Source organism: Bicyclus anynana, chromosome 26, assembly GCF_947172395.1.
Source record: "Bicyclus anynana chromosome 26, ilBicAnyn1.1, whole genome shotgun sequence".
NCBI classification, from domain to species: Eukaryota; Metazoa; Arthropoda; class Insecta; order Lepidoptera; family Nymphalidae; genus Bicyclus; species Bicyclus anynana.
Window position 1 is genome coordinate 4,594,898 of NC_069108.1, and position 14,189 is coordinate 4,609,086.

Sequence of the window (14,189 nt, forward strand, 5' to 3'; positions counted from 1 at the left end):
GGTGGATTTACAAAACGGAGGTCCTGGGTTCGATCCCTGGCTGGGCAGATTGAGATTTTCTTAATTTGTCCAGGTCTGGCTGGTGGGAGGCGTCAGCCGTGGCTAGTTACTACCCTACCGGCAAAGACGTACCGCCAAGCGATTTAGCGTTCCGGTACGATGCCGTGTAGAAACCGAAAGGGGTGTGGATTTTCATCCTCCTAACAAGTTAGCCCGCTTCCATCTTAGACTGCATCATCACTTACCATCAGGTGAGATTGTAGTCAAGGGCTAACTTGTGAAGAATAAAAAATAAAAAAAAGCATCATTACTACTTTATCAGCATGGCCTTTGCCTTTAAGTAAAGCATCATCTGATCCACGATACATATGCATTTTCTGCGTTATGCCATTTGTATCTGTAAATACATATAATTTAATTCCATACTTATGCCTTTTGCCTTTAATAAGTTGTCTAATTCTTAATCGTCCTCGCCACAGTACAACACTCTCGTCAATTGTTAAATTTTTTGGTGGATTGACTAAAGTTTTTGTAAGTGAATTGAAAAAATCTATTATTGGTTTGCAATATCTATTAGGCTCAGTGTCACTGTATGAATTACTATCGGAAACGTTAGATTTCGAAGTATTAACAGAAATCGGTCCCGGGACATGAATAGTTTAAAAGGCAAATTAAAAAATTTATCTGTACCCCAATTATAATTGAGCCTATTTACTGATATATGGCCCATATGAAGAAAATACGCATTTCGTCTTAATATAAAAATTCGTCATAATATAGAACTAGCTGCACTTCTAGAGAGGCCAAAAACATATAATTAAAGGTATGGTAAAAAAAATATGAAAAATGCCTTGTAATAATTCCTCGTCTTACAGCAAATCCTGGAACACTATATGAACTTTGTGTTTCATTTGGTTGGGGCGTTATTCTTTTAGGAATTACTGACTGGAGGCTCAGGATCTTTATATTTTATAGCAAAATTATACAAAACTGCACAAGCTACTATAATTGTGGGCACATATTCTATTTTGTGCGGACAAGGAAATCTTTTTTCCATTATCCAAAGAGCCTTTATACAGAATTCCTAGTTTTTACCTGAGCTTTATTATATCTTTCATCAGTAGAATTGGGAGTAGGGTTAATAAATAAGGTTCACTTGCATAAACACTATCGCCTACAAAACTCCTTGTATCAAACCTTCTACTAATTTTATTGTAACTGTAGATCTAGAGTTAAAAGATTCGACTATCATGTTCTCGCCCAGGCCAACGAGCAACAATGTCAAGAATTTCCAAATTTGGTCCTCTAACAACCTGTAATCAAAATGTACAGTTGCAATTTAATAATATTAGGTATAATATGCTCTAATTTGGCACGGGGGCAGATAGACAATAAAACTTCTTCATGAGCTTGAATCACATTTATGTAATAATATTTAACACTAGCGGACGCCCGCGACTTCGTCCGCGTAAAAATTGATGTAAACTTCTCTACCTCTACCTTATCCTGCTCGTAAACCTACCCAACCCTACCCTACCCTACCCCTACCTTACTCCTACCCTACCGCTAACGCTAACCCTTCCTTCCCCCCCACCTTACCCTACCCTAACCCTACCCGTAACCTATCCATACCCTATCCTACCCTACCCCTAATCTACCCCTACCCTACCCCTACCTTATTCCTACCCTACCGCTAACCCTAACCCTTCCCTACCCCTACCTTATCCCTACCCTACCCGTACCCTACCCTACCCCTATCCTACTCCTCCCCTACCCTATACGTTCCATATCCTTCCCCTACCTCTACCTTTCCCCTACCCTACACTACCCCTACCTTATCCGTACCCTACCCTACCCTACCCTACACTTTCCCTAAATTACCCCTACCCTACCTCTATTCTACCCCTTCCCTACCTCTATCCTATCCCTACCCTCAGCAAAATTGGTCCAGCCTTTTGTGCGTGGTGCAATGACAAAAAGACTATAATTTCCCAAGCGACTTCTATGCTAATACTATAAAGAGGTAAAGTTTGTGTGGTTGTCGGGGGTAATCTCTGGATCTACTGGACCGATTTGGAAAATTCTTTTACCAATAGAAAGCTACATTATTTGCGAGTGTCATAGACTATGTTTGGTCCTCATATTCATACGGGAACGGGAACCACGTAATTGAAACCGCGGGGCGTCAAATAGCGGCATTTCTGCGACTTTCAGAAATTTTGTATTATCTCCGAAACTATATAACTAATTAACATACTGTAAAGGGCAAATCTTATCTCTATAATATCTTTGTGATTATTAAATAATTTATTTTGATAAGGATTTAAGTTTAGTTGTGTAAATAATGACGTAAACCTTAGTTTAAAATTTAAATAATTTATTAAAGTACTAAAGGTACTATATCTGCTAAAATATAAAAGATAGATATATGGTGTCGCGGACTTTTTTGTAGAACTTTTAAAGGTTCAAAAAGCCTCCATACATTTATTTCAGTTATACGCAATGGTTGAGGCAGCGCATGCGAATAAGTAAGTTTTTCGGTCTGACCTGTAAGAGAAAACCCGCGATATCTCAGTAGTTATATATGATATAAATATAAAATATAGCCTATAGCACTCCCCGATAACGTAGCATTCTATTGGTGAAAGAATTTTTAAAATCGGTCCAGTAGTTCCGAAGATTACCCCATTTCAAAAAATTGTTACAAACTTACAAACTTACAAACTTACAAACTTTACCTCTTTATAATATTAGTATAGATTTATAAAATACAACAAATAATGTAATTTATAATTTGGAGAAAAAAAAAACGAGTACATGGCGATGACTTAAAGGTAAGAGTGACATCTCGACAGAGAGTTTCCACTGTAATAGCAGCCCCAAGAGATGTGATGGCAGTTAAAATCTCCCAATAAGATTAGAGGTGTAGGGAGTTGAAGGAGCAGAGATACTAATTCATCTTTGATATTATTATTAGGATAAGGTATATAGATAGAAACAAATGTTTTATTTAAAATTCGAGCTGCAACTATGTTAATATTTTGTGAATTTATAGACAGGGGAATTTGAGAATATACTAGGGATTTTTTAATGAGTAATGCACAACCACCATGTCCATCATGTCTGTCATCCCGAAGACAGGCGAAGCCCGGAATTCTGAAAGAAGACTCAGGCCTCAGCCATGTCTCAGAGAGGGCAACTATGACGGGATGGTGGTGTTTTATGAGTGAGGTTATTTCGATTTTTTTATTTTTAACACTCCTGCTGTTCCATTGGACTATCTGAGCCATTATGAACATTAAAGTGGGAAGTAAATTTTTCTATTTTTTGAGCAACGTTGTTCGGTATGTTTGTGTGAGGTTTCAGCACACAGTTATTAATTAAGCTTGTTACTATTTCAATGAGGTCCTCTGTGGAGAACTTAATTTGATTGTGCAGAGCACTTCCATTGGGTGAGGAAAATGAGGGGGGATTAACAATAGCGCTATGGGCTTGTTTGTTGAAGCCTTTGGAGGGAGGCGGTCTGGGGCGTGGTGAAGAGAAAGTAGTTTTCCTATAGGATTTGCTGGGGTTCAGTACAGGAGGCCTATTTAATGGAATCTCCTGCACTGGGGCGAACATTGTGGCTGAGATGTCAGCATAGGAGTAAGCTTTGCGCACTGGGGGAACTATATTTGCGGCCTCAATATATGATATATTATTTTCTGACATCATTATTTTAATGTTTATTTATTTATTTATTTATTTATTTACGTACACTTACAATATACATATAGAGACATACACAAATAATATATAACTAGCTCACATTGACTTATACGTACATCTATGACAAGTGCACACAACATTCACTAAAAACTAAAAAACATGTAAACAGTCAAATACCACACAAGGAACAAAATAACAGATATAACTTAACTTAATTATTATGGGGAAGAACTCACCGACAGATGATCGGTGAGTTTTTTTTTAAAGACACTAAGAATTGGAAAATATGTCGATGCCAGGTATAGAACGTGATAGTTCATTATATTTTGCGCATATACGAGCAACGGGGGCTTGGTTTCCGAGATGTGTTCTAGCGAAAGGGATATGAAATGTTTTACGCTTCTTGCAATGACGGGGATATCTAATCGGAACCGAAAGACAGACCCGGTCAAGTAGGTTGCTGCACTTCACCTCATAATGTACTATGTTATGTAAAAAACATTGGTCGCGTATTTCTCGCCTACTGCGAAGAGACATCATTTTAAACTTGGCAAGTCGTTGGTTGTATGGTTGCCTGTGTGAAATACCACTAGCATGGAACGCAAGGTGTCGAGTGAAGGCACGCTGAATGCATTCAATGCGTTGAGAGTGGACACTATATGATGGATTCCAGATGACGCTGGCAAACTCAACACAACTTCTCACAAACGCATTGTAAAGCACAATTTTAGTTTTCTGGGAGAACCCTTTAGTGTTGCCCCTGATAAACCCTAGTACTTTCGCGGCTATTTTAACAATGTTGTTTACGTGTGATACAAAAGTTAACTTGCTGTCAATAGTAACTCCCAGGTCTCTAATTTCCTGTAACTCTTTTAGTACCACACTACCGATCATGTAACTAGAGACAAGTGGTTTTTTCTTCCTGGAGTATTTTACGTGGTAACATTTATCAGCGTTGAGAGTCATTTTATTGACGTTGCATCAAGTTGTTACTCTATCAAGATCATCCTGTATTAGCCTAATATCAGCATCCGAGTTTATTGTTTTATAAATTTTTAGGTCATCAGCAAACAAGGAGTATTTGCAATGTTTTATCTCCATCGTGACGTCATTTATAAATGCCAAGAATAACAGGGGCCCTAAGTGAGAACCCTGTGGTACCCCGGATCTAGCGTTGTATGTTTCCGATTCATAACCATTGACCACAACAGTCTGAGGCCTCTGATCCAGATATGATTTAAACCACATTATCAAAGGATTCCCGAATCCATACTGTGAAAGCTTTTGTATGAGTATTTGGTGGTCCACCTTATCAAATGCGCTACTAAAATCAGTATAAATAGCATCGATCTGCTGCCCCTTATCCACTTCAGTTATGAGATCCGAGGTAAAATTTGATAGGTTGGATTCCACAGATAAACCGCGTCTGAAACCATTAATATTAATGTTGCGTTGGCATTGGTGTTCTGGGCAGTCTTTATATGTAGCCTGATGTTTGCCTGTGCACAGGATACAGGACAAAGCATTTCCTGTTAACTGACAGCTTTCTCCAAAATGTTCCTGACCACATTTGAAACATCTGGGTTTACTTCTGCATTGTAATTTAACATGGCCAAATCTACAGCAGCTGTGACACTGTATTGTGGGTAAGAGATATTTTTCAACAACCATTGATGTATAATATGCATATATATGTTTTGGCAAAACTTGACGACTAAATGTGAGGACAACAGATTGAGTAGGTACCCAAGATGGAGTACCTTCATTAATTATTTTGCGGTTGAGTCTCCTCGCTTTGAGGACTTTACCACAATTCTCGGGTAATTCCAGAGATTCTACGAGTTCCACCATAGACCACTCCTTAGGAACGCCTCTGACGAGACTCATTCTTGTAACATTGAAAGCAGGGATACTAGCTTTAAGCTTACAACCATTTAGGCATTTATGCTGTAGAAATGTGTTAGCATCTTCACCTCGTTTAAATTCGATTGAAACTCTATTTCTACCTACTGACTTAACACCATCACGAACAATGTTCTCAATGTTGTTCTTAGTGAGAAGAAGTCCAATTTTGATAGGTCTTAGAGATAATCCGGCTGCCGGATCAGGTTCGATTCGTGTGATGTGGACAATGAACGGACCCAAGTCGTTGGGACCATACGTTCTGTCTAGATTCTCTGAGCTAGTGATAACTCGCTTTGTGGTTGTATTTTGATTTATCGGTTCAGCATTTCTTTTCCTACTTCTCTCTTGGGTCACTGACGTATCCATTGCATCCGGGGTGTCCCCCGGCGATTCCGCCCCCATCCCAAAATCGGTCACCCCAAAATCTGTACGAGTGTTAATACAATACACACTAACAACTCACCAATACCTCCACCAATTTACGTTCGCCGATGCAGGAGTGTCCAGAAGAAAGAGTTCTTGGTTCTTAAAAATGAATTTATTAATATAAAAATTACAAATTAATTAAACTAACGACGTCTTCGAGCGTAAGTGAAGAAGTGTCGTAATTTTCCATGTCACTATGCACCCGTGCGATTTGCCGAATCAGCGGTCTAGTTACGTACACGTGTTGAATAAGGCCGCGAGTCCAATACGGGCGGAGCGACGAGCGGAGCGGCATGTAACACTTACTTGTTACTTTAACTATGCATCTCGTATTTTAAATACTACGGTAACGTTTTATTCGAAGTATAGAAGTATAGGCATGTATGTATACATGTAAGTTTACTGGGCCAAAAACCAGATGGCGCTATCTTTCTTGTTTGCATAAATCATCCTCAAGAGGGTTCTCTTTTCCCATTATATTAATTTACTCTTTAATGTAAAGTTACCGATTCATTCCCCTTCCAGAATACAACCAACAAACTGCACAGATAATATGTAAAATTTGTTTTTTAAGTCGGTTTCGGATTACATACCTTTCGTTACTTATGGAATTCCTCTAACCATATATTAAGTCTATATACAGATTATAAAGCTCCAACTACTTGTCCATATTCTTTAGTCTGAGCCCAGCACACAGATTATGAAACTCCAACTAACTGCCCATATTTGTTCGTCTGAGCACTTTAATATAAGCGCCATCTTGCGACGGACCTCGTAATCTCTACGAAATTCATTGATGTCGCTGCCTTTCGAAACAAACCTAACCAAAGGAGAATGTCCACCAGCCCATACAACTTTGGCCCAAGAAACCCAGTTACGCCCCCCCCATAAAAGTATATGGAGATGATAATATGATGTATAAATAAGGATTTGGTTAAATAATTTTTTTAATAAAAGTTTGCTAGACATAAAAAAAATATTTTATTTTATCACTCTCACTGCTCAAAAAGTACACCGGAGATGAAGTAACATTAAAGCTGTACATGAATAGATTTATTGTTTTATGTAACCAACAAGCTTAACAAATAAATCAATAAATGAAACAACCAACCAACCAGGCAGTGGCGTGCATATCGTTGTCGATCAGGGTATGCACTAGTAATAAAATTAAGCAAAGTGGAAAAATCTGTATTTACTAATGAAGACAACTCTTAGGATATGCAGTACTTTAATGCATGTATGAAGTGCACGGCACTACTTGGAGGCCATTGGATCAGCTTCTACTAGAAGAAATTATTGTAATGATGTTAACAATTGTAAATTATAATATTGTATTACTTTTCTAAAAAAGAGTGACTGTTGAGTTTCTTGCTGACTCTCCTCAGCAGAACTTGTCTTCTTATCTGGTGATGAGGTCTGTCTGTCTGTCTGGAGATGGACAAATAGTCAACCTTATTATTTCAAAAGTGCTTGTTTGCAAAACCAAGGCTTAGTTTACAAGCACTGTAAATAAATGAATTGTCCCGGCTGTTGTTTGTGTTTTATAATTTAATTTAAATGTTTCTGTTAAGCCAAGATATAGATAAACTGTATGGTGTTTGTTAAATATTTTCTTAATCTAAATGATTATTATACATACTCATATTATTTTTAATAATGAAGCAAAATCTTCAATTTGTAAAATGGTTCAAGATTGTGTTGTATATTGATTGTAAGAGAAAACAATACTAATGAGGCACATAATAATTAAATTGACAAAATAGATGTACCTACCTATATAGTTCATAACAGTTAGCCTGTTGGAATTATTACAGCGAGGAAAACAACATCGATTTGGAGTGTTTGTCGCTATTACATAATTATTTTCCGTTCTTCAGTTGAGCAAGATGCTGCTTTATCAGTCGTTTTCCAGCAATTTTGACAAACTTGGGATGACGCTGGATAACTGAAATAGTAATAAAATATTAAAATCCAGCAAATAATTTAATCAGAGTTTTAAAATTGGTTTACTTAGTGGATTTAATAATGTTATGTTATTCCACAATTTATTCGTCGTCATCATCAACCTATATTCGGCTCACTACTGAGCTCGAGTCTCCTCTCAGAATGATAGGGGTTAGGCCAATAGTCCACCACACTGGCCCAATGCGGATTGGCAGACTTCACACACGCTGAGAATTAAGATAATTCTCTAGTATGCACAATTTATTACTGTTTTAAAATTGGTTTAGGGTGTGAAAATGTATCAAACTGACATACAAACTCACAGTTCACATTTAATATTAATCAGGAAAGTAGGATAAATATACTATAATACTTCTATGCACTAAATATTGCTTGAACAAACCATCAACAATGCAAGAAAACCTATGTGCTGTCCTACATCTGACTAGATGTTATGCCTTCTATGCCAGTAATTACACAGTAAATGTACTTTTAAATACAGTAATATTGGTTAGTCATAAAAATACACTGAGCGACACATCAACACTTATATGGGAAACTACACTCTGTTGTGACTTGACACAATAACATGACAAAAATTATTAAAGTTATACATATTATTTCTTATGAATAATAATCGTTTTTCACATTAAAAATGGATCAAACATTATTTATGCTGCCTGCACCTGCTGTGTACTTGTTTACGAGCATGTTTCAAACAGAATGTATTCGTATTTTCGTGACATTTTATTGACAATTGATGCCAACTATAATAATTTTAATATTGATATTAACATTGATTAATGCAGCGTAAATGTCCTCTTGTATTTACATCTGAGAGCTGAAATAAACTTGCAATTTTTCCGGTTCAGGGTCAACATTATTCGAATTTCGAATTTAACTTCGTGCAAGTTTTATTTATATTATAGCTGTGGTTTGAAAAATTATAATTCGGTTCAAAAAATACTGAAGGTAAACAGAAAACAGACAAAATCAGTAAATTAATTCAATGACATTATCTAATTAATTAATAAAATGAGAATGACATTGACAATTATTGACATCAACAGATTATCTGTCCAAAAGTCAAATCGATGTTGCCATACGAAACACGAAAAATCGAATAACTTCGTATCGATTTCTAATTGAATAATTTTATTACTAGAATAACACGTCATTGTTTTCACCATCTTTTACACGACGCAATGGTTTTTTATTGGTTTTCAATAATAAATAAAGTGATTCAAGAAGAAGGTTTATACAAGTAGTTTGTCATGATATTGCGTTTTCACCCGGACAAAATTGCGGACGCCTGCAATTTTATGTCAATGTATTATGTAAACATAATATATTATCTACAATATGTATACTATTTATACATACATAGAAATATATAGAATTTGATTTAGTTAGATCGGATGAAAGGAAAAAGTTATCGGAAGAAAGGGATTGAATATCAACTATTAAGACCACTTTGACCACTTATTTATATCAGCTTAGTATAGCTGTAGCTTGCGCGTTGGCCGATCGTGAAAAACCGCATTGCACGCGCCGAAGTTACGGGCTTGCGCTACTACTTATATTATATATATCCCCGTTCCCGTAGGAATGCGGAGATAATATATAGCTTATAGCCTTCCTCGATAAATGGGTTATCTAACACTGAAAGAATTTTTCAAATCGGACCAGTAGTGTCTGAGATTAGCGCGTTCAATCAAAAACAAACAAACAAACTCTCCAGCTTTATAATATTAGTATAGATAGTATTTAAATGGCGCAGTTGGTAATGTTTCTACGCAGTGATCCTAGGTTCCTAATGTTATGCTCGATTATTATTATTATCCATTTAAATATCGATTAAACTAAAAAAATCAGTTGAGTTCTTAGTGGTTGGTTATTGCGAAAAATATAATAGGTACTTTGATATCAAGAAACGTTTTATAATGTCGACTATGCAATGGTTTTTAAAGAGTGAGGCAGATATTATTATCAAAAACATTATAATCTATTACAACTTTTGCTTTTCCAGGTGATTTTGTTGTAGAAAAAGATCGATTATTATTATTCGGTTAAAATATTGATTAAACCAAATAAATCACTTAGCTGGCAACACTGTTCATGTTCGTGTCTTCAAAAATGTCATACAACAACTATAATATTGTCAAATATCGTTGTGAAACTTATTTTTTGGGGAAAGTTATAGCAAACCGCTATGGATAAAGTAATTTATTCATTATTAAACAAAAATTATCAAGTATTTTCTAGTTTTATGCAAAGTGGGGGGCGGGGACGAAAGGTCTGGGCCGGGAATAGACATTCCCCTTTAACCACTAAAAATAAAAATCTACGGCGTTACAATGGCATAAAAGTTTTCAGGTGGCTCTGAACCAAATTATACGGGTTCGATGATTCGTTATTTCCATACATTTTGTCAACTTTAAAAAAAAAAAAAAAAACTAGAAATACAACCTTTGTGCCGTACTAACTATTGCTCCAAATGGCCAGTTCTAACGATACGTATGAGTTTCTTTTCTTGGCGGGCACTTTTGAAAATCGACAAAATGTATGGAAATAACGAATCGTCGAACCTGTATAACTTGGTTCAGAGCCCTCCTACAACTTTTATGCCATATTAGCTATTGCTCCAAATGGCTAATTCTAACGAGTCGGGCCATTTTTTTTTTGTTGGCCGGCACTTCAAAAAAGAGCCCAGAAATGTATGGAGCGTGAATCTCCTTTGGAGAAAAATTGCAGAAGGATGTGGCGTCGAGGTGGACGCACATTTTAACCAATGAGCTGCCTAAAGATGTCCAAGTAGAATTAATAAAACGATATTTACCACCTGAAAATTGCCCAAACACAAAACCGCCAGTGCTTAATTTGGAAAAAAAGCAGCTCTTTCAGAAACCAATGTTGATCGCCGCTGCGTCCACGCGGCAGGGCGAGACATCGGGTGCCGCCCGCCTCTTGGCCCGCGCGCCACCGAGCCGCGCGCCCGCCTACGCGCCTCCGAGCCGCGCGTCCTCCTCCGCGAACACGCCGCGTCTCGCCCGCGCGAGCTACGCCTCTCAAGTCGCGCCGCCAAGCCGCCCGCTTGTGCCTGCGCCCGTGCCGCCGTTCTCTCGTGAGAACTCAAATCCGAGTGTTCCGCGCACAGCGCCTCCGCTGGCGCTAATGCCCGCCGCCGCGCCGCCGTCGGAAGCTGCGCCCGCCGCCGCGTCGTACCGCCGCGCACGCTCCGCTTTCGCGCCCGCCGACCGCGAGTTAGTGGTAGTTCAGACATGGCGGATTCCGCGCGGATGCAAATCGCGCGGTTCTAAACGCAAGTGTTCAGACAGGCGCGGATGTACATGCGGAGTGCCGTTATTCGCATAGGGTGACAGTCCAATCATGGAAGTCGAAGAAGCAATATGTGTGTACTTGTTGCTCCGTAAAAAAGAAAGAAAGAAGAAACGGCAGTATTGGGTGCATCCAATATTACGCGATCGGTTTACTCATGGTCAGTTTCAGACTTTATATCCAAAATTAAGAAGTTTTGAACCAAAATTCTTCAATTATTTGAGAATGTCGATAAATTCATTTGATGAATTATTAGAAATGATGAGTAAACAAATTGAATCTAATGATACCCATATGAGGTCAAGCGTGTCCCCAGAAGAAAAACTCGTGATCACATTAAGGTAAGATATTTATTTTATACGTCAGAATATATATTTTGTACTATAGAAGACTGTGAATCGTCAGTGCTATTGCATGATAAAGGCGATGGAGACTCTCCTGGTACTATTGTAGAATATCCAGTGAAATATCCTTGTGGGTTTGAATATTGTTGGTTTTGCCAAAATACTGCATTAGGCGTGTTTTGCTGGCTCGTGATATGAATAGGCGATGGTAATTTCTGCCCTTTCTGTATTACCTGGAGCAATTCAATTTTAGTAGCCAATCGTTTATTTTCTGGAACTTTCTTTAACTCTTTATACAATGACATGCAAAAAAGTTTATCATCATCATCTTGCTTTGACATACTTTCTTGTATTTGTCTTTGTATTTTATCTCTTGATTCAATACTATTTTCTAATATGTCAGCCAATCGCTCTTCTGAAGTAATTTTAGTTTTCTTCCTTTTATTGGGTACCGGTTGTATTTCACGTGCATTTACAAAATTATCTAGCTTTTGGTCAATGTTCCGAATTTCTTCATTTTTGGCTTCATCTATGTTTGTGATAGTTTCTTTGTTTTCTATCGTCTTCTGAAGAAAAGAAAGCCGGTCGAAATACATGTATTTTGAACCTTTACATGCACCAGAACCAGAAGGAATTGATTTGCCTTTCTTGAATTCCTTATTATAAGCATCACGAATGTTCTTCCATTTTTTTTGTAATGATACACCTGGAACAGAAATCACTATCTTTAACAAATATAAATACAGTAGCGGTTAGGTAATTCAAGACACTCATTATGCTTTAACTAGCGGACCCGGCAGACTTTCAAAACGATACAGATTAATATTTTATTTTTCAGATATCTGGGTACTGGTTGTTCCTTTGGAGAACTACATTACAACTTTCGTCTTGGCAAATCTACAATCACAGGAATTGTCCGTGAAGTATGTGAAGCTCTGTGGGAAAAAGTCACAAAAAACGTCATGCCTGAACCCAGCGAAGATATATGGAAGAAAATAGCTAAAGATTTTGAAAAATATGCAAATTTTCCCAATTGCATAGGCGCCATAGATGGCAAGCATATAAGGATTACAAAACCCAAAGATTCGGGTTCTTTGTATTATAATTACAAAACTTTTTTTTCCATAGTACTGTTGGCACTTTGTGATAGTAACTATTGTTTTACTTTCATAGATATCGGATCTTACGGAAAAAGTAGTGATTCTGCAATTTTTAAAAATTCAGCATTTTATAAAAGGTTAATAGAAAAGTCATTACACATACCAAAACCTAAACCAATATCTGAAACAGATCCTAAACCATTGCCATACGTCATAGTTGGCGATGAAGCGTTTGGTTTATCCGAAAATGTAATGCGACCCTATGCAGGTAAAGGGCTATCATACGAAAAAAAAATATTTAATTACAGGTTATCAAGAGCTCGACGTTTTATTGAATGCACTTTTGGAATTCTGGCAAACAAGTGGCGCATTTTTCATAGGCCTATAAACGTGAATATAGACTTTGCCGAAGACATAATAAAGGCCTGTTGCGTGCTACACAATTTTGTTAGAACTAGAGATGGTATACAGTATGAAGATACTTTACATACTGCGCCAATGAGTAATCTTATTACATTACATGCAGGAAGGGGTACACCATCATCATTAAACATTAGAGACAAATATGCTAATTACTTTGTGAATGAGGGTCGTGTAGAATGGCAAGACACGAAAATATGAAATTAAAATTGTTACAGTTCGCGCCAAATAACTAAACTCAAGATGGCGCGTCGCGTTGGTGGGTTGTACATATTACAGTTAATAGCTATACGTTACTGTGGTAACGTGATAGTTTTCCCGCGCTCGTTACGTACCGCCAAACAACGTTATACACATTTCAGTTATTTGGGGTGGGCTGTCTATTACAAAACATGTAAACTACCCTGGTAAAATGTATAATTAAATGTCTACTGACCAAAAAGAACCTTCTTTTCCAAAGAATCCTCATTTTCTCCAAAAATCTCCACCAGCTCCTGCCAAGCTCCGTTTTTAATCGTTTTGTTAGAATATTCTGCACATTGGATGTTCCACAAAGCAGGTCTTTTTTCCACCTCATCGATGAATAGCTCGGTGTCGAAGCGATCCATTGTCACCGTCCGATACGCGCGGCTTCCGCGGAGCAACTGAACGCCCTCTAGGTACGTCAAGTAAATAAAACCGAGCGGCGACCGCGCGAATTCATTTTCTAGCGGTTGAGTGGCGGGAGCCGCGCGGATTGTCAATCCGTGCGGACAGGTATGAACGATTTATAAGGCGCTAATGTAATTAGGATCCGCGCGGTTCAACCGCGCTGTTTGAAACCGCGCGGAATCCGCCGTGTCTGAACTACCACTTAGTGTTAGCGAGTGAAAGTGGCAGTGAACCGTGTCCCGCCCGGTCTATGCCTAGCCTAGACGACGGCGCGGATGTGAATGTCCGTAAAGAGTTGGACGAAGAAACATGCTTCCAAACCCACCCAAACCCAGAGATGGCCCCAGCCTTC

General features: G+C 38.0%; 4 protein-coding genes across 5 annotated transcripts; 2 read left to right on the forward strand and 2 right to left on the reverse strand.

Moving 5' to 3' along the window:
* Nucleotides 1-3,771: 3,771 nt before the first annotated feature.
* LOC128199516 (uncharacterized) lies at nt 3,772-11,086 on the reverse strand. Of its 2 annotated transcripts, none has more exons than XM_052889479.1 (2): nt 8,387-11,086; nt 3,772-7,984 (listed from the first exon to the last, which is right to left on the reverse strand). In XM_052889479.1, the coding sequence occupies exon 2, from the start codon at nt 6,013-6,015 to the stop codon at nt 4,690-4,692; it is 1,326 nt and encodes a 441-aa protein (XP_052745439.1). In that variant the 5' UTR covers nt 6,016-7,984; nt 8,387-11,086; the 3' UTR covers nt 3,772-4,689. The 2 variants fall into 2 exon arrangements, with proteins under 2 accessions (XP_052745439.1, XP_052745438.1); XM_052889478.1 differs by having other exon boundaries at nt 3,772-7,602; nt 7,813-11,086.
* LOC128199523 (uncharacterized) lies at nt 3,772-13,914 on the reverse strand. Its single transcript, XM_052889497.1, has 2 exons — nt 13,623-13,914; nt 3,772-12,372 (listed from the first exon to the last, which is right to left on the reverse strand). The coding sequence occupies exons 1-2, from the start codon at nt 13,792-13,794 to the stop codon at nt 11,678-11,680; spliced, it is 867 nt and encodes a 288-aa protein (XP_052745457.1). The 5' UTR covers nt 13,795-13,914; the 3' UTR covers nt 3,772-11,677.
* Nucleotides 10,894-11,358, forward strand: LOC128199629 (uncharacterized). Its single transcript, XM_052889866.1, has one exon. The coding sequence runs from the start codon at nt 10,894-10,896 to the stop codon at nt 11,356-11,358; it is 465 nt and encodes a 154-aa protein (XP_052745826.1).
* On the forward strand, nt 11,374-13,599 carry LOC112049627 (uncharacterized). Its single transcript, XM_052889488.1, has 2 exons — nt 11,374-11,663; nt 12,505-13,599. Exons 1-2 carry the CDS (start codon nt 11,374-11,376, stop codon nt 13,385-13,387), a joined length of 1,173 nt encoding a protein of 390 aa, XP_052745448.1. The 3' UTR covers nt 13,388-13,599.
* Nucleotides 13,915-14,189: the final 275 nt, after the last annotated feature.

Bases quoted from the DNA above. Each gene is read 5' to 3' on its own strand.
- LOC128199516 (XM_052889479.1), bottom strand. From the start codon at position 6,015: ATGGGGGCGGAATCGCCGGGGGACACCCCGGATGCAATGGATACGTCA.
- LOC128199629 (XM_052889866.1), top strand. From the start codon at position 10,894: ATGTTGATCGCCGCTGCGTCCACGCGGCAGGGCGAGACATCGGGTGCC.
- LOC112049627 (XM_052889488.1), top strand. From the start codon at position 11,374: ATGGAAGTCGAAGAAGCAATATGTGTGTACTTGTTGCTCCGTAAAAAA. The intron at 11,664-12,504 runs GTAAGATATTTA...TTTATTTTTCAG, and splicing joins AAACTCGTGATCACATTAAG to ATATCTGGGTACTGGTTGTT.
- LOC128199523 (XM_052889497.1), bottom strand. From the start codon at position 13,794: ATGGATCGCTTCGACACCGAGCTATTCATCGATGAGGTGGAAAAAAGA. The intron at 12,373-13,622 runs GTCAGTAGACAT...TTTCTGTTCCAG, and splicing joins GGAAAAGAAGGTTCTTTTTG to GTGTATCATTACAAAAAAAA.